General features: G+C 47.2%; 1 protein-coding gene across 5 annotated transcripts in view; it reads left to right on the top strand.

The window, feature by feature from the left end:
• LOC140408460 (NEDD4 family-interacting protein 1-like) overlaps window positions 1–20253 on the top strand; it is a 180595-nt gene that overhangs the window by 137649 nt on the left and 22693 nt on the right. For 3 of the 5 annotated variants that reach the window (XM_072495687.1, XM_072495686.1, XM_072495685.1), the window contains exon 5: window positions 4707–4791. In XM_072495687.1, coding sequence (XP_072351788.1) covers window positions 4707–4791 — 85 coding nt within the window. Of the gene's footprint in view, window positions 1–4706; window positions 4813–20253 lie in introns of those variants that run through there. The other 2 variants (XM_072495689.1, XM_072495688.1) reach the window with 1 other exon arrangement.

The raw sequence follows: 20253 nt of genomic DNA on the forward strand, positions 1-20253 counted from the left end.
CAGTATTGAGGACTATCGTGGAGAAGGTGTTGTTGTTTATCCTTACTGATTGTGGTCTATGGGTCAGGAAGTTGAGGATCCAGTTGCAGATTGGAGTGCCCTATGGTAGAAGAGGAGGAGAGGGGTTGGAGGAGCCACTGGGGATTGAGGAGGTTCGGACGGCCATAGGGAAAATGCAGATAGGCAAAGCACCGGGGCCAAATGAGTTCCTGGTGGAATTTTAGAATAAGTTTGTGGACTGGCTGATTTCACTGTTGGTGGAGTTGTTTGAGGATGTGATGGCAAGGGGGGTGCTCCTGGAGACGATGAGGCAGGCTTCCATTTTGCTTCTATTGAAGAAAGATAAGGACCCAGTAGAGATATCGGCCAATATCTCTACTAAATGTGAATGCCAAGATTCTTGCTCAGGTGTTGGCACTCAGGTTGGAGGAGTGTCTTCCGCAGGTGGTTGGTGAGAACCAGACAGGTTTTGTAAAGAGCAGGTGGTTGTCTTTGAATGTGCAGCGTTTGTTGAACATGGTGCTTTCCCTGTCGGGAAGGGGGAGCCGGAGGTTATTGTAGCACTGGATGTGGAAAAGGCCTTTGATCGGGTGGAGTGGAGTTACTTGTTTGCAGTTTTGGAACGGTTTGGGATAGAGCCCAATTTTGTGTTGTGGGTTAAGTTGCTTTATAGGGAGCCCAAGGCGAGTGTCCATATGAACGATCTGAATTTGGGATACTTCCAGTTGTCTTGGGGGACGAGGCAGGGGTGCCCTACGTTCCCTCTTCTGTTTGCATTGGCGAAAGAACCCTTTGGCCATTGCGTTGAGGCAGTCAGCTAAGTAGAGGGGGATAGTGATTGGGAAGGGGCGGTGGAGTTCAGGGTTTCCCCATATGACGATGATTTTCTTTTGTGTATCTTGGACCTGCACGGTGGGAGATACATAGAGGCTGTTGACTCGATTTGCGGCCTTCTCGGGATACAACTGAACTTGGAGAGGAGCGAGTGCTTTTCGGTTTCGCCGCTGGAGAAGAATGTGGATTTTGGGGGGGTTGCCGTTTCACGTGACGACCTCCAACTTTAGATATCTGAGGGTGCAGGTGGCTTGGGATTGGGCCCAGCTCTATAAATTGAACTTCCCGAGCCTGGTGGGTAGGGTCAAGATGGTGGGATAGCTTCCCTCTGTCATTAGCTGGCAGGGTTCAATCGATAAAGATGAATATTTTGCCACGGTTGCTATTTCTATTCCAGTGTCTGCCAGTGTTTTTCATGGGGTGGAACAGTTGATGACATCATTTATTTGGGCGGGCAAGGTAGCCAGAATTCGGAAAAGGGTGCTTCAGAGGGGTCAGCAGTTGGGTGATTTGGCTCTGCTCAATTTGATTTATTACGACTGGGCTGCGAATGCAGAGATGGTGGTGGGTTGGTACGGGGACGAAGGGGGAATTTGGGTTAAGATGGAGGCGTGTTCCTGTAAGGGGTCAGGGTTGCGGGTGCTGGTGACGGTGCCACTGCCATTCTCCCCAGAGAAATACTAGGGCAATCCGGTGGTGGTAGCGACTCTGAAGATTTGGAGGCAATTTTGGCAGCATTTTAAATCGGGGGCGGTGTTGAAGATGGCGCCGATCTGTGCAAATCACCTGTTGCTGGCTGGATTAGATGCTAGGTTCTGGGGCTGGGAGTACAAGTGGTTGGTAAGAATGAGGGATTTGTTTCTGGAGGGGTGATTTGCAAGTTTGGAGGTGTTGACGGAGAAGTGTGAGATCACAACCAAAACTTTCCAATATATGCAGGAGCAGTATTTTGGCGTTATATTTTAAGCTTATTCTTGCACTGCAGAAGGAAAATAACACCAATGTGCACAAGTTGGCGATGCAAAGGTCTTTCCAGCATTCCCATGATGCTGTCTTCCTCGCTGTTAGAGAGGGTGCTGTCAATGGTGGGCATGGAGGAGGGGGTACCTCAGGGATTTACGGGAGGATTCTGGAGGGAGCTATGGTAGCGCTGGAGGGGGTTAAGGCCAAGTGGAGGAGGATTGGGAATGGCACTGGAGCAGGGTGTGGTGTGAAATGTTGCGCTGGGTGAATGCCATGACTTTGTGTGTGAGATTAGGATTGATTCAATTAAAGGTGGTACATAGGGCACATTTAGCGAGGGCGAGGATGAGCTGGTTGTTTGAGGGAGTGGAGGACAAGTGTGAGATGTGTGGGAAGGGCCCGGCCAATCATGTTCACATGTTCTGGTCTTGCCCGGAGCTGGGGTGGTTTTGGGGCACTTTCTTCAACACCATGTCGGCAACCTTGAAAACGGATTTGGAACACAGTCCCACAGGGGCCATATTTGGGGTGTCAGACCTGGCAGAGCTGCAGATGGGGGTGTGGGCATATATTTTAGCCATCGCCTCTCTGGTTGCTCGCAGGTGGGTCCTGTTGGGGTGGAGGTCAGCCTCTCTGCCCAATAAAAATATTGCAAAAAAAGAGTCATCTGGGGCACCACTAATATCATAAAATAAACCAAGAAATTCAATGTTGTGGTATGTTTAAATGGAAGAAACGGAGCATTTTGATCACGGACCCATTTTTGTGTGTTGTGCTCTCTGGATGGGCCTTCAAATGGGTATAGGAGGCTTCAGGGAGTTGGGCTCTTCATTCATAATATTCAAATGTCATGTTTGATTAGGTTAATGACTGGGTGGTAGGATCACATGGCTTGTTTTTACCTTTGAATTTCCCTCCCTTTGTCTTGGAGAAATGTTTCCTTTTCCATTGGGAAGTCCTGATGATGCTTGGCCAGGATAAGGAACTCATTTTTGGGGGGAATGAAGTAGCACAAATCATGTCCTCTCACCTTTCGGAACAGTACCTTGACAAGGTAATGCCCCATGCAATACAATTGGCAGAGCTTATGTTCTGGGGTAAAATGCTGTGCAATATTTGCCTGTATATTCAGCATATTTGTCATGATTATTGTACAATGATCCACTTTATTTCCTCATGACAAGAGTTAAAATAATGCCATTTTAAACTCCAAGGATTCTTTTGGTGGAAGCAGGCATTAAATGGACGCTTTGCTCATGAGACACGCCTTTTTTAAAGTTGAGTTTAAGTATGCAGTTTTGGTCCTAATTGCTAATTGTAATTTAAACTTGTTCAGAGGTACTAAAACAAACATTTACAAGTTTAACACCCAAGTGCTGATCAGACAATGTTTTTGTGGAACAATATATGTGGCCTCCTCTCATTTATTTCCACCATTGCCAGCACCCGCCCCCCCCCCCTACCCCCGCCACACCTACATCCTAGCCCATGTCTTCATTACCCCATACGATCTCCATGCCACTGGCACACCCTTGGCCATTTTTATGGCCCCACCATAGAGATTCAGCACATATCCATTATGGGCAGACCTCAGGAGCCATATGGAGAAGAAAACAAAAATGAACTTCTAGAAAGCTACCTGAGTTCTCATTCATACACACTTGATATTGAAAAAACTTTTATTCATGAAACACATTAAAACATTTTAAATCCTTTAGAGTGGTCAATCTGCTGGAAAACCAAACAGCTGTTCATTAACCACATAAAAAACAAGTAATCCTTTAAAGCCTCTTAAAATTGTCAATCAAAATGATATCGCTGCAGAGATAAGTGTTTTTTGGTTTACTCAGCTGAGCATTCATAATGGGTTCAGCTATAATAACAGCCCTTCAGTAATGGCTGCTGGTGGTGGATGTGGATTGCTCTGGCTGACCCACAGTGGATTCAGGTACCCAGACTGGAGGTCTTGTTGGAGGAGATCCAAATATGGAAGGAAGCCCTGTACCACCAGGGGCAAGGATTTCACTTGGCCACCCTGTCCCTCTCCCCTATAGTAGCCGGTGCTGTCCAGTCTACCTCATGTCCTCTTTCCACTCCTCCTGCAGACCAAGTGAGAATCCTGGCAATATGCCTTTGACCAAGCACTCCCTTTCTCCAGGTGACTCCTAAAGGTATCCAATTTGGGAGAGTAGCACAGCAGCCACGCATTTCAGATGAAGTCCTCAGAACGCTTCCCAAAGAAATCTTGATGGATCATTGATGAAGTCTTGTCAAAGTGAGCCAGAAAGTCAAACCTCTGGCAGCAAATGCAGAGTGAAATGTAATATGCCTTTAAATAGCACTCAGAATTCACTGCAACTTGGTTGCTCCCAAGCTGGTCACTTTTAGGGGGAGGCATCAGATCAAGTGCTCGTTACCAAAATGCCATGTAAGCTCATTTAACGAGTGCTAGTAATCAATGTAAGTGGTAATCAACTGCTAACCAATGGCTCTTCTGAGCACAAGCTTTAACTCCTTTACCAAGAATATGCCTTGGGCTACATGTGGGCTAAACTGTCGTTTCAACTGGAGGACCCCAGCTTGGAGGCTCTGGAGTGCCCAAAATATTTTGGGATAATGTTGTTGATGTGTTTCCCCAAACTCCTTCTAAATCCCAAATTCTATTTCGCAGCCCATCAGTGCGCACCTGAAATTTATTCTAAGGTCTGATCAGCGGGTTTGGCCCATAAGATAGAAGAATATATGGTTAATTTCTTCTTGGTTAAAAAAGGATGAACATATTCAAGCTCCCAGGAATATTTTTGTAATTGGTAACTACCAAATAAAGGATGTTTAACGTACTGTTGATGTATTTCTTGTGATTTTGAAAATCATATGTGTAATTCTTCCCCTCCTCTGCTACGTTACAGGGTTTTTGCTTTTCACAAGAGGGTTCGTCAATTATGCAAAGGTTCGGAAGGTGGCTGCCAAGATCGCCAGCTTGAAAAAGTCCAGGTTCCTTTTCATTTACTGATGGTAACAAGTCATACATTTTCAACTTCCTGTTACATTGTATGATGAGGTATCCTTTGCTGTATCCTGAATGGATCTGGTATTGTCACCCAATTTAATTGTTAAAGTCAAACAAAATTAAGAGTTTGTATTATGGTTGGCCTGAGAAAGGCAGAAGGCTGCAGGAGCCGTTGCATCAAGGCCACTCAAGGGTGTTGACAGAATGTTGTATCTTTCTTTTGTTAGTGGAGAAAACAGTTAGCATATACAACATTGACCTTGAGCACAATTACAGATTATCACTTCCTGCTGTAATCCTGCAGTCAATGATTTAAGGCCAGATTTCCGCAGAGACGGATTTGAAAATGGCGAGTGGGACCCGGATACAAAGGTCCAGCTCCAATCTCTGAAAGATCCATTATTTCCAGCTGGGAGAAAGAGATTATAGTGTATTGCAAGATCTGACCATTTTGTTATATTTCCCTGTCTGCTGTTCTCTCTGTTGAGGAGGTGTAAATAATGTTAGTTCAGTAATGGCTGCCGTCAGTTAACCACGTGTTAGCCTTAGTCAGTGCAATACACAACAAGTGAGAAACCTGAATTAAGCAGGGGGTTTGGAATCAGTGCTGAGTTCGACAGGTCCAATTTTCGCATTTCCAAGGGCCTTAATCCATGGTGTGGGAATCACAATTTTATGGAGAAGATATAAACACTCTTGTTGGATAGATAAAGAGTGGCAATTTTGGCCCCCCTCCCATGACATGTTTTACAGTGGTGGAAGGGGTCCGCCATTATCTGGAGGCAAGACTTTCCAGTCCCGCCTCTGTCAACGGGGTTCCCGTTGTTCGCACCATTCGCTGCCAGGGAACACGTGTCAGGGACCTGTCGTCGATAGGACCAGACGGCTCTGCTGGCAGGAACAGGGAGAAAATCCTGCCCAAAGTCTATTTAAGTGTCATGACCTGAAGTGATTTAAATCCCCAGCGTTTATAAATTAAAAGAGAAATAAGCCATTGTTAGAGTAGAAGCGCAGCCACCCACTGCTGGAGTGCATTAATGGACAACCATATGTTGTAGCTGAGAAAAAAAATGTTACCCATCTGTTCCTGCAGTTTCAATGGGCTTTATTGTTGACATTTCTCAAGGGCTGTTATCATAGCTGAGCCCATTATGAATGCTTGGTTGAGTAAACCAAAACCACTCATCGCTACTGCGTGCCGTGTTCACATTTTGATTGACAATTTCAAGGGACCTAGAAGGTTACTTGGTTTTGATGTAGTTAATGAACAGGGTGAGATTCTCCGACCCCCCGCTGGATCGGAGAATCGCCGGGGGCTGGCGTGAATCCCGCCCCCGCCGGTTGCCGAATTCTCCGGCACCGGAGATTCGGCGGGGGCGGGAATCGCGCCGCGCCGGTTGGTGGGCCCCCCCCCCCCCGCGATTCTCCGGCCCAGATGGGCCGAAGTCCCGCTGCTAGAATGCCTGTCCCGCTGGTGTGGATTAAAACACCTACCTTACTGGCGGGACAAGGCGGCGCGGGCGGGCTCCGGGGGGGAGCGCGGGGCGATCTGGCCCCGGGGGGTGCCCCCACGGTGACTGGCCCGCGATTGGGGCCCACCGATCCGCGGGCGGGCCTGTGCCATGGGGGCACTCTTTTCCTTCCGCCTTCGCCACGGTCTCCACCATGTCGGAGGCGGAAGAGACTCCCTCCACAGCGCATGCGCGGGGATGCCGTGAGCGGCCGCTAACGCTCCCGCGCATGCGCCGCCCAGCAATGTCATTTCCGCGCCAGCTGGCAGGGCACTTCCGCCAGTTGGTGGGGCGGAAATCAGTCCTGTGCGGGCCTAGCCCCTCAAGGTTAGGGCTCGGCCCCCCCAAGATGCGGAGGATTCCGCACCTTTGGGGCGGCGCGATGCCCGACTGATTTGCGCCATTTTTGGCGCCGGTCGGCAGACATCGCGCAGGTACCAGAGAATTTCACTCCAGATGTTTAGTTTTACAACAGATTGACCACTCTAAAGGATTTTAAAACGTTTTAATGCGTTTCATGAATAAGAGTTTTTTCAGTATCAAGTGTGTATGAATGAGAGCTCACTTAGATTTTTAGAAGTTAATTTTTTTATTCACATGACCCCTGAGGTCTGACCATAGTGGATATGTGGTGAGCAGCTATGGTGGGACCATGAAAGTGACCAAGAGTGTGTCATGGCCATGGAGGTGGTATGGGGGTGATGAGGACACAGGGCTAGGATGTAGGTGTGGGGGGGGGGGCATTCGGGTATGTGGATGGGTGAGGACTAGAAGGCCTAAAAATGTTTGACACACGTGCCCCAAAGTCTCAAATAACTCAGGCAGATCTTCTAACCAGGCCACTTAGCACTTCCCTGACTACATGGCTGCCTCCGATATGTACTGACAACAGATCGAGTTTCTTTTTTATGCCTATAGTTGGCCCAATTTATTACATAAAGTTGGATATTCTGTGACTAATGAAATAAAAACAGAAAATGCTAGAAATACTCAGCCGTTAAGGCAGCATCTGTGGAGAGAGAAGCAGATGGGATCTTAAAAATGGGTTGAATCTTACAGACTTAGAGCTCACTTTTCTTGGGGGGTGGGGGGTGTATTGCTGCCCCCTTCCCCACTCATCCCACCACTGTCTGTCTAAAAGTTGGTCTCAAACCGACTTTAAAAAAATACTGGCCCACAGCAGTAGTACACTGGGAATGGCCCTAACAAGATGAGTGTGGGAATTCCGCCCCAAATGGACAAGAAGTCTTGCCCTTGAGAGCTGCCAGCCAACCAGTTTGGCCATCAGCTGAGTTATCCAATTGGTGCCAAAACAAAGTAGCGAGCACTGCAAGGGAGTCCCCGGGAAGAAGTGTCACAGATGCCAGACTGACATAAATTGGAGTTTGGGGCCTGGGAGGGGATAAGGAGCCTTGGGGATGGCAGGGAGGGGATGGTGTTGCTCTTATTAGCCTTAGTTTTATTAGCTCTAATTCTGTCACCTTTGCTCACGAGTCGCCAGGTATCTTTCTGATACCGCCACGTGGTTCAAATCCAAGTCATGATTAATAATGCAGCACACCGCTTAGTAAATGTTAAATCAACGATCATTTATTATATACAGCAATAAATACTTATACAATAATACTACCTCTAGACTATTACCTACCACTAAAGGCCAATACTTAACTTTGGTGATGGCCCACCAGGTCAGGGAAACGAATGGCTTATCAAATTGGGTCTGGCCTGTGGGATTCGAAAAGGCTGGTACGGGTCGATAGTCTGGAACACCTATCTGGTAGCGATCGCTGGAGTAAGACTTACTTGTTCTTTCGTCGAAGGGTCTCGAAGGTTGCGAGTAGGAGAAGAAGGGTCGATCTGAACTTGGCCCCTATCTTTATAGTTCCCAGGGGCTTCCCGCCTCTCGGGGCGGATCTTGACCCTGGTCCCAAGTGATTGGACTTGGTCCCAATCACTGGGTTCGATATGTTCCAATAATGGGGCGATTCCTTGATCGGGGGGTGGTCATCCACCTTTCTTTGTCTCGGCCACTGCTGGCGCCGAGAGGTCTGGATCGGCTTTCAATTGCTAATTTGTAGCAATTGTTCCCAGGGATAGCCGATTAAACTGCTGATGGCTGGGTTGATGTGCTGTTAATGGTTGCAGGTATCGGTCTGGGCCGACTTCCCCAGAGCTGAATACACTGCTCTGTCTGCAGCTGTCCGTTTGAGTCCTGTTGGCTGATTTTCCCATCAGCCTCTTTTGTTTGCCATTTTACATTGGGGTTTGGCCATTTTACTCGGGAATCAGCCATTTTAGGTGGCTACAATGGGATGTTAGGTTTTGGAGGCTGGGGCAGAGGCACTGGAAGGGGAGTAACATTTTTAGTGGTGGGAGCTACCCTGATATATACAGCCCCCCCTCCCCCCCAAAAGAAGATATCTCCCCTTCCATCCTGCCTTTTCACCTCAGGTGGTGAAAAAGGAGGCCGGCCTCTTTTGCTCAGCTTTCCGTTGTCCATCGTATGGTGGAGACCGAGGCAGAGTTAGGCCCTTCATTTGCCCCAAATTGCAAACTATCCAAAGTACTTGCTTCAAAGTGTTGCTCCCATTAGCAGTAGCTGTTCACTATAAATGCTGGTTTCCCCTTTATAATCGTCCAATGATGGCGGTTTAAGCTGTCTGTGACTGCCCACTATGTGCACACGTCTTCCTTACCTTGCTGTTTTGCTGACACAGCTCCAGATTGGCTTATTAATTGGCTTATTAATGTGTTTCACCCACTGCGGGTACAAAAAAGTCATTGTTTCACCTGGGCGGAGTCATTGGGGCCCTTGACGCGGATATTTGTAGTGGAGGAACGGTGTGGTGGAGGAGGGGTGTGATGCTTGTGGGGGGAGGCCCCCAAGGGCGTTGCTTTATGTTCTGTGTTGATTGGGGCGCTGTTTTTAAAGGGTGCCCAAATTTCTGTGGAGCCAGCCTCGCCCACTCTATCAGCCTCCACCCCACCTCAGTGACTGTAAATCACGCCCCTTGCGTTTAGATTTTCAGAGAGGTTCAAAGTCTGGACTAAACCCTCAGCTGTGCAGCTGGAGAGCTGCACACCGGGTTTGAGCCAAGAGCCTGACGATCTAAGGAAATATGGGAAAATTCTGCCTGAAGAGACTGGCAGAGAGCAGTAGTCCTTACAGGAAACAAGGTGGGAGAAAGTGTAGTCTAGCTAACTGTGCATGTCAGTTTTTAGTGAATAGCTTCTCCACAGGAATGAAGACCAAGAAGCTGAAGAAAGGAGGTGGTGGGGTGGGGTAGGGGGTGGGGTAGGTGGTGGGGTGGGTGGGGGGGGAAGGCGTGCGGTGGTCTATGTGAAGATGAGGGAATGTTGGAAATGGAAGCAAAGTTTATGTAATTTTCTAGATGGGAGCCAGAGCTTGCAATAATTATTAATGTTTTGGTAAAAAAGATGAGGGAGGGATTCTGAGTAGAAATGGAACAAAGAATGTTCCATAGAGCCCACCAAAAAGCAGGCATGGCCAGGACCCCTACAGGTTCCCCCAGTGATACCCTCTACAAGTGAGTGAAGTTTTTGTCCAATGTGACAGCAAGTTTAGCCTGATGGAGGCGGATGGAAATTGGTTGGACCCTCATTCAAGGAAGTGGTAAAGAGCCCTCAGATCATCCCATTGAAAATGGAGGAGTGGCGTAAATGGACATGGTGAAAAGGAGGAAGATAGCGCCAGGAAATTGGAACTGTTAAAGAGGTAGAAGGCATCAGAAGAGTACTGAATGTAGGTGGGAAGATACAGGACAAGAGGAGAAACCTGTGGCTACACAGGATTAGCAGTGCTACTTAAAAGATAGTAATGGTAGGTGTGAACTGTTGGGGTTTACTGTGCAGTTGAGAGAACCTCTGCAGATTAAGAAGCTGTCAACCCCAAGATTTTGATTTATTTGCCAAATATATCTGTAGTATTTCATACTGCCTTAAGAAAAACTGGACGCTTGCATGAAAATTCCTCTAAATTGATACATTTCTTCGGTTCTAAATCTGATATTGGTTTAGTTCCTTTTTAAAGAGGTAAACATATATTGCATTAATCACTACATTTTAGATTTGGAAGGTTCAGTCCACTCTCTGGAGTAATTTTAAATTCAATCGAAATTTAATACAGTGTAGATTCAGAATGGGTGACTGAATCAATATCACCCATTTTGTTCAAAGTCAAAAGCACACCCTGTTCGATAAGCAGAAATGTTCCATGCCACAAATGGGTCCTTTCATGCAATTAATCGAATATTGGAAGCAGAATTCCATGTTGAGGCATATGGCAGGACAGTTAGCAACAGCACACATCACCCTGAGCAAGGTCATTTGTGGTACAACTAACACATGCCCCATAAAATTCAAAGAAACAAAAAAACCATCAATTTGTTATTGTACTTGTGCAATTGTTTGGCATATGTTCAAATTCATTGGCAGACCCGCTGTTGAAGTGAATTAATGCAATGGCCTTTCACTGTTCATATTAATGGAACAAAGGTTTACTTTTCCTTCCTGAATGCAAGAGTCCTGGATAAAATGAGTTTGGGGAGACCCCCCCGACCTGGTTCCAATGAACCCCGGACCAACCTCATTGCTAAATAATCCCCTCACTTTGAGAGACTGCAGAATGGCTTTAGAGTTGCACCACTTCCAATGTTGGTGACCTGTTTGTGATCCAGAACACTCAATACATCAAAACCTACTTTACATCTGAACGTATTGGAGTTGATACTTCATGCATTCCTAATACAGCTCCAAAGGGAATAGTGTTGACTTGACCAGAAGTGTAAAAATTGAAGATAGCAGATCAGCTGCCTGTTGTACATCACTTCTAATTTTCATTTGAATTGACTATAAATTGAGACAGGTATACAATAGGTGGCCAATATGATTTACACTTTTGGCCAAAGTGGAAATTGCTTCTAATTTGGGAGCCTCAGTGAACAAAGCCTTGCATAAGGTCAGAGTCTCTTCAAAGGCCAGTATGCTGGGAACAGAAAACCTCACCGGTTTCAGGATTGATGGGACTGGCGTCCATCTTGGGGTCCAGACTGAGCTTATAGTCTAAATCCGATGCCGAACAGAAGTATAGTAAGAAGTCTGACAACACCAGGTTAAAGTCCAACAGGTTTCTTTCAAACACTAGCTTTCAGAGCACTGCTCCTTCCTCAGGTGAATGCTCCGCAGTGGAGCAGTGCTCCGAAAGCTAGTGTTTGAAACAAACCTGTTGGACTTTAACCTGGTGATGTAAGACTTCTTACTGTGCTAACCCCAGTCCAACGCCGGCATCTCCACATCATGAACAGAAGTATGGCATTTAAGCTCTGAATTTCCTTCAAGTCAGCAATGCCATAGTTACACCAGAAGGTACAGCAACATGCAGAGGGAGTTACATGCATGTTTCCTGAGGTAAATAAGTAAATTATTTGTAGTTCAGCCCTGGTGTGATTTGAGTGTAAAAACCGTGTAAGTTTCTGATACCACCACTTCCAACAACTACCCCTATTCCGCTCCCTCCCATGCCGGATTTAACTCTTAAAACCTGACCCTCAGCAGTAATCTCAAGGCAAGCAGCTAACAAGTGGTTCCATTGGTCATTTCCTGCCATAAAACTTGGTGGCCTTTCTAACACCCAGAACAACGATGATTGGCACCATAAATCCACTTGGATGCCTACAGTGTTTATTGGACACCATGACCTGGCAGCAAGATGAAGCTCTCCAAAACCTCCTCTAAGAGACCTATTCCCGGCTGTCATTCACCAAACTGGACACCAACATCACTCGTGCCTCCTGCAAGGAGCTGGTACTGACTCTGACACCCAACTCTCTCTCACCCAAAAAAAAGATATCAATGAGGAAAGAAAAGTTCTTCAATAACTGGCATCATACCTGGCATAAAGGGAGGTGGAGTTGTTGGTGGCCAGAATTTTGCTGCATTGAGTTCAAGGTAACAAGCAAGGCCCAAATATCCTCATGCGTCATCAATGTCCTGTCCATCATAGCAGTTGCCCAATGCAAAAAAAAGACCACTGCCCATCTATTGGCCCGTCCAGCAAGCAGGTAGTCGCATATGAAACGCTGAGAATGGAATTGCTCACTAATCATGGGAATCAGTCTCTTATCAGTCAGCTTCCAGGACATCAAGACATGAGACAAGATGGTGGAAAGCTTTGAGAACCATAGGTCCAAATTCACCTGTTCCTTGCAAGCATTCAATATTTATCATATGTCATGTCTCAAATTTCTCACATCCTGTGAACAAAAATATTACTTTTATGAAAGAAATGTATTTGATTTACATTTGAATGATTAATCACTAACTGCATCCACAGGGCGTGTCTTTCTGGCCTCGTTGCACTCTCACTCAAGCGAAACGAGGCTGGTGAATAGCGGGAGAGGCCAAAAACGAGACCCGCCCCAGGCGCCAAACAGTTTGCGATGCAACCGACCCGCTCCCGTAGATGAAATCGGATTTCGCCATAGTGTGGCGAGAAATCAATTATCACCACTTAAGCCCCATTTCCATACAATCAATGGGAGCCACCCCACATCCAACATCCTCCTGTCATTCAGCGGCCTCCCCAGCAAGTGCTCATGTTGGCACCAATTAATACTCCTTTTGAAAAACGTGAACCTCGCGGAAGGGCTTCTGCGGGGAGCCAAGGAGGTGAGTAGCCATCTTTGCTCACAGGCAACGAGCCTGTGGCGCTGGGATTGCCACCCCAGTTTTCAATGTGGGGGTGAGGAACTCTCGGCTGGAGCTGGGGGACCCTCGACTGGGGGTGGGGGACCCTCCGCGTGGGTGGGACGCCATGGGAGGGTGAGGGGGAGGTTCTGGGGGGGCAACCAGGGGGCAACCGCTCGTGGCACCACTTTGCCAATTCCTGGGTCATGTGTACCCGTTCCAGGGGCAACCCTTGTCTGCCCCGATGACCACCCATAACCCCCACAGTTTGCTGAGGCCTCTGGCTGCGCGATTGAAGGCTATTGCCAAAAAGGAATTGTCAATTATGGTTAAGTGAGCACGCCACAGGGCGGCATGTGGCGCAGTGGTTAGCACTGTGACTACAGCGCTGAAGTCGCAGGTTCGATTCCGGTCCCGGGTCACCGTCCGTTTGGAGTTTTCACATTCCCCCCCGTGTCTGCGTGGGATTCACCCCCACAACCCAAAGATGTGCATGGTAGGTGGATAGGCCACGCTACAGTGCCCCTTAATTGGAAAAAAAGTTGGGTATTTTTAAAAGTTCCTTTGTCATACCCCAAAGAAAGTCATTTACCTTGAACTCAAATTGACTATATTTCAGAATGTTATTTATATATGATCTTTCAGGACCTTGGGGCTTCATTACTTTGCCCACAACTGATGCCAAACTCGTTGGTCTGTAGTTTCTAGATCGTTTATGGAATTTTTAAAAATTAGGAGTATTGCCTGTCTTCTTTCAGTCCCTAGGCATCTCTCTGGTATTGAGAGATCTCCAGAAGATTAATGCCAGGCTTCCTGTAATTTTCTCTTTAATTTCCTCAAGGGTTCTCAGATGTACTTTATCCAGTTCCTGAGTTTTATTTACCTGCACAACTATTTATTTGCCATATTAGCGTGAATAGAGCATCACGGACAATGGGCGGGATTCTCCCCTACCCGGCAGGTTAATCAGTTTGTTTTGTATGGAAAGCGGCTTGTGTTTTCTTACTCTTGGAATAATATTCAAATTTAATAATTCAGCAGTCAGCTTTCCTGAATTTAAAATAAAGAAAGTTATTTATTCTAACACATTTACCCAAAATAACATAACATCACTCACTTGGCCTCATGCACACACAGATAAAGTTCATGGCGGGAATATCCGGTTGCTGACGCCAAAAATCACGGTCAGCGAAAAGCCGGAGAATACCTGTTTCCGACCAAATTGGGGGCGGCGCCGCTTTCGTGATGCTCTTCCCCCTCCAAAGCGGCATACTCTAGGAATACGCCACGCGCTGTACTGACGGCCTCAGGACATTGCCTGAGGCCCACCCCCCGATGCTCCGCCCCCGACCGGCCGAGTTTGCGATGGGACTCAATCCAGTGCCGCCACAGTCCGGGGAGGGCCGATCCGTGGGCTGGGGTTCTTTGTCAGGGGCTGGGGGCACTGTTGGGGACTGGTACGGAGTTCGCAACCCGGCCAAAGGAGGGGCACCATTTTGCAGGCTGGGTCCACGAGCAGCCGGCGCCATGTTGCACAGCTCAATTGGAGAATCCACCCCCATGTACTTGCACAGATTACAGTTAATTGAGTCTCTGATTTATGATTTCTGGTCTCCCATGGCAGGTCTGTGTGTTTCTTGAATGGTTTTGATGATTTAAAGTCAAAGTGATCATCTTGTAAAGCAAGGATTTCACTGCAAGATGCAAGGTTTCTTATAGTCAAGTATCTAGGAGGTTGGTTCTCAGGTGAACTTCGAAATGAGTACAGGTTAAGTTTTACGTGTGTGGCATCAGTGTCTGGGGCAACATTGCCCATCCCTATCCCTCCATTTCAGTGGGGCATTTGAGGGTGAATCACATTGCTGTGAATCTAGAGTCATATGTGTGCCAGACTGGGTAAGCATGGCAGATTCCTTCCCTAATGGACATTAGTGAATCAGACGGGTTTTTATGACAATCGGCAATGGTTACACGGGGCGGGATTCTCCCGTAGCCGGCGGGGCAGGGGGTGCAGGCGGGACAGAGTGGCGTGAACCACTCCGGTGTCGGGCTGCTCCAAAGGTGCGGAATTCTCCGCACCTTCAGGGGCTAGGCTGGCGCCAGAGTGGTTTGCGCCCCGCCGGCCAGTGTGGAAGGCCTTTGGCACCGCGCCAGCCGGGGTCAATGGGACTCCGCCAGCCAGCGCGGGTCCGCGTATGCACAGGATCGTCAGTGGCTGCTGACGTCATCCCCGCGCATGCACAGGGGGGGGTTCACCTTCGCGCCGGCCGCCTCGGAGGCCTACACGGCCGGCGCGTAGGAAAAGAATGCCCCCACGGCATAGGCCCGCCCGCGGATCGGTGGGCCCCGATCACGGGCCAGGCCACCGTGGGGGCACCCTCCGGGGCCAGATTGCCCCCCTCCCCAGGACCTCGGAACCCTCCCGCGCCGCCAGGTTCAGCCGGTAAGGGACGTAGTCCAATTTATGCCGACTGGACCTGCATAGAACGAGCGGGACTTCGGCCCATCACGGGCCGGAGAATTGCCGGGGGGGGGCCGCTGTGAGCGGCCGCTGACTGGCGCGATTCCCGCCCCTGCCAATTCTCCGGTGCCGGAGAATTCGGCGGGGGCGGGATTCAAGCTGCCACCCGGCCATGTCCCCAGATTCCGGGTCTCCGGAATACTAATCTAGCAATAATGCCACTACATCTTCTCTCCTTAAGTTTTTTGGCTGCTTGATGACGTGCAACTAGTTTCAGAGTCTGGTTCTCAGAATGGCTAATTGTCCTGATGAACCTGCTGGGACCTGGGCAATGAAGCTGCAGTCCCTAAAACCAGCTTCCATCTCACAACCACTAGGTTCAACACTCAGTCTTGTTTGGATGGAGGAAGCCATTTTGATACAATGGGAAGTTGATGATTGCCACAGAGTTTCGATCTTCCTTTTTCTCCTGTACAAAACATGGATACGGGCAGTCTGGATACTCCATAGTCTTTAGACGTCGGTCCATCCTTAAACAATGAGATGTGTGAATGCCAGAGATAATGGAGAGGTGCCCTCACCCATGTCTATACCGAGGTATTGCCTAGAGACGTGTCTGTCGTCCAAATGCAAAAAGTCACATAAGTTGTGACAGTCTCCTCAACAGCTTGGGATTGTGTTCAATTTTTATACATATTGGCTGAAAGTTTATAACATGATATGCCTGTACTATTTAGTTCCCTTTTCAGATCAAGAAGGTACTTTTGTCTTCCTTGGTTAAGACTAAAGCAAATAATTAATTGGGCACTTTGGCATTCTCGGTATCATTAATTGTCATGCTCTCACCCAATCCCACTTGCAGTGGCCATAATAAATCCCCACTTTTTCTCAAAATATAAATGAAAAGATTTATTTTATTTTAGTTTTCTTGCCAAATTGAATCCAATTTCTTTCTTAGCCATTTTTATTTGCTTAGTACCTTCCAGGGCATGCATTTTGGATGCCCCAAAACTCAGTGCTGTTTTCCTTTGTGGCCTTAAATGGTTTGTTTATTTCTTATGATTTTCTTGATAATTATGATGCGCTCCATTGTTCCTCCATTCTTCCAGTCATATTCGAACCTTTCAGGCCCACTCTGACAAGATGTGTAGAGCACTTAATGTTGGCCATCTTAAAAATTGGCAATTTCATTTGGGTTTTAATAACCTCTCCGGTCGTTGTCATGTCAAATGTGATCACATCATAACTACTGGTACTTTAAAGCTTCACCCACCTCTGTACTGGAGATTCAATCGTGCCTATTACTCATAATCAAATCCAGAGTGTTTTTCCCCCTTGTTGGCTCTTTTACAGACTGAGTCACAAAACAGTCTTTAATCTTTTATTAACTCTAGAAGTACCTTCCCCATCATACAATGAGGTATTAATATCCCAGTCAACTTCTCGTAAATCAAAATGTCCACCAACTGTAATTGATCCCTTATCAGTCACCATACCTATCTCCTCTCATAATTTCATATTTCCCCTGGCCTGGTGGTCTTTGGCATACCTCCAGTAATAGTTTACTCTATTATGTTCTACCTAAACTGATTCTGCATTTTTGCTTCCATTTTTAGGTCCTCCCTCATGTGTATCTCAAAGCTGAAGTTTACACTAATGCCACACTGCTTTCCTTTCTCCCAGTACTGCCTTTTCAGAATAATTGCAGATTTGCATTCCATTACCATTATTTTTCAAAATTATTGCATTAATTAATACAAACACAGCTCAGTGCTTTATATCTTTCCCCAGAAAAACTCAGAAGTGGAGCTGTTTTCTGTTGATAGCACAGTGTTCAGCTCCTTTCGCAATGCCTCAGATAATGAAACAGTCCATGGCCCCATGCAACAGGATCTGGACAATATTTAGTTTGAGCTGAAAAGTGACAAATAAGATATGCACCACATAAGTGCCAGTCAATGACAGTCTCTACAAGATAGAGACTAAGCACCTCCACTTGACTTTACTGTCACCCCCATTCCCCCACATGAACCTTCCTGGTGTCACTACTGACCAGAAACTCAACTGAAGTTGTCACGTAAATGTAATGGCTACTCGAGCAAGTCCGACGCTTTGTGCATATCTCATGTGACTTCCCCAAAGTTGCACCACCACCTACACAGTACAGCTCATTTGGTGAAGGTTGCAGCTCCAACAATCAATATTCAAGAAGCTTGACACCATCTAGGACAAAGGGATCAGGTGGCTCAGCACTTCATTCATTAGCCTAATCTGTTCTATCCCAGAAAGACGGTTGGTGAAGGGAATTCAAACCAAAATTTACACACTTACACATTTACTGACTGTAATACATGTTACAAGCCAAGAGTGTGATGGAATACTCTCCACTCGTCTGGATTTGTGTAGCTCCAACAACTCTCAAGAAGCTCAACACCATCCAGGACAAAGCAGCCCGCTTGATTGGCACCCCTTCCACAAACATTCACTTCCTCCACCACTGACAAACAGTGGCAACAGTGTGTACCATCTGCAAACTGCACTGCAGGAGCCAAGCCTCCTCAGACAGCACCTTCCAAACCCATGACCACTACCATCTAGAAGGCCAAGGAAAGCAGATACATGGAAACACCACCACCTGGAAGATCCCCTTCAAGCTACTCACCACCCTGACTTGGAAATATATCACCGTCCCTTCACTATCTCTGGGTCAAAATCCTGGAACTCTCTCCCTCATAGCACTGTGGGTGCATCTAGACCACATGGGCTGCAACGGTTCAAAAAGGCAGCTCACCACCACCTGCTCAGGGCAATTAGGGATGGGCAATAAATGCTGGCCTAGCCAGTGATGCCCACATTCCAAAAATGAATTTTTACAAATGTGGACAAACTCCTTCAAGATGTCTGAGAGTTAACGACAGCGATGCCTGAGGCCATCCTGGGAAGGAGTCATCAGAATTTGCTGGATTCTACAGCAAGACTAGCAGTCACATGGATTTAGCAACAACCACATGCCAGTGGCCTGCAAAGTGTCAGCTTTCTCGCTACCAGCAGCTAGCAGGCCTCCATGGTTGACGGATGTGGCATCTCGCCTGCTACCACACACAGGTGCGGCAAAGAGGTAATCAAAGCCATCTACAATGAGTAAAACGAGACCAATGAGGTAATTATGTTTACCACAGATGACAAGTCAGGAGGTCAGAGCAATGGGCTTCACTGACATTGCTCGATTGCCGAGAGTACAAGGGGTAATTGACTGTATTTGTGTTGCCATTAAAGATCACCATGGGAACAGCCAGAGGCAGACGTGGATCACAAGGAATTGCACTCTCTAAATGTCCAACTGGTCTCCAACGACAAGTGAAGAATTATGTAGAGTTGTTCCCACGGAGCTCTCATGGCTAACATATCTTCTGGAACTCTCAGCTTCTTGAGCTTTTTGAGGTGCCTGCCTAGATTGATGGCTGGATCCTGGGTGACAAGGGTTCTCCATTCTGGACCTGGTTGATACACCAGTGAGGGATCCCCACAGGACAGCAGATGAGTAGTAAAACTCAGCCCATACCTCCAGCAGAGCCATCATTAAACAGCCCATTGGCATTTTAAAAATACACTTCCACTGCTTTGACAGGTCCAGAGGCAGCCTGCAGTATGTAACAGAGGGTTTCATGGGTAGTCATGGTATGTTTTTTCAAAATAAATTTAGGGTACCCAATTATTTTTTTCCAATTAAGGGGCAATTTAGCATGGCCAATCCAGCTAACATGCACATCTTTTTTTGGGTTGCGATGGTGAGACTCACGCAGACTCCACACGGACAGTGACCCAGGGCTGGGATTGAATCTGGGTCCTCGTTGCCGTAGGTAATCATAGTATGGTGTGTATTTGGATGTGAGGAAGAGGACATGAGCGTTCATGACCATGGATACCAGGGCCATGGAAAGACATGCCGAGTATACTAGGGACAATCTTATACATGGAAGATTTGGCCAACAATGAAGATAATCCTTCTCCTACCACTGGGACAGGTTCACCTGCTTGGGATGTCACCCAAACCCTGTTAGCCTTTCCTCCAGGAACTATCTCTGAAACTGCACCTTCCACCATGTAGAATAAAATGGAATGAAATGAAAATCGCTTATTGTTACAAGTAGGCTTTAAATGAAGTTATTGTGACAAGTTTTTAGTTGCCACATTCCAGCGCCTGTTCGGGGAGGCTGGCACGGGAATTGAACCGTGCTGCTGGCCTGCCTTGGTCTGCTTTCAAAGCCAGCAATTTAGTCCTGTGCTAAACCAGCAAGGGGAGCGGATGTCAGCACACATTTGCTCCGGAAGACTGTTACCCAGGAGAATTAATGCACTGGACATGCGGTGAGCAGCCTATAATGACCGAGGTCACAGACCCTGCTGCATCATTACAGGTCCTTGACTTCAATTGTTCACTTGTCACTGTGTAACATAAAGAACAAAGAACAATACAGCACAGGAACAGGCCCTTCGGCCCTCCAAGCCTGCGCCAACCATGATACCTGCCTAAACTAAAACCGTCTGCACATACGGAGTCCGCATCCTTCCATTCCCACCCTATTCATATATTTGTCTGCTTGACCCTTAAATGCCGCTAGCGTACCTGCTCCCACCATCTCCCAGGCAGTACATTCCATATATTTACCATCCTCTGTGTAAAAAACATTGCCTCGCACATCTGTTCTAAACTTTTCCCCTCGCACTTTTAACATATGTCCCCTTGTACTTGACTCTCCTACCCTAGG

This window comes from Scyliorhinus torazame, chromosome 3 (genome assembly GCF_047496885.1).
Source record: "Scyliorhinus torazame isolate Kashiwa2021f chromosome 3, sScyTor2.1, whole genome shotgun sequence".
Lineage (NCBI taxonomy): Eukaryota > Metazoa > Chordata > Chondrichthyes > Carcharhiniformes > Scyliorhinidae > Scyliorhinus > Scyliorhinus torazame.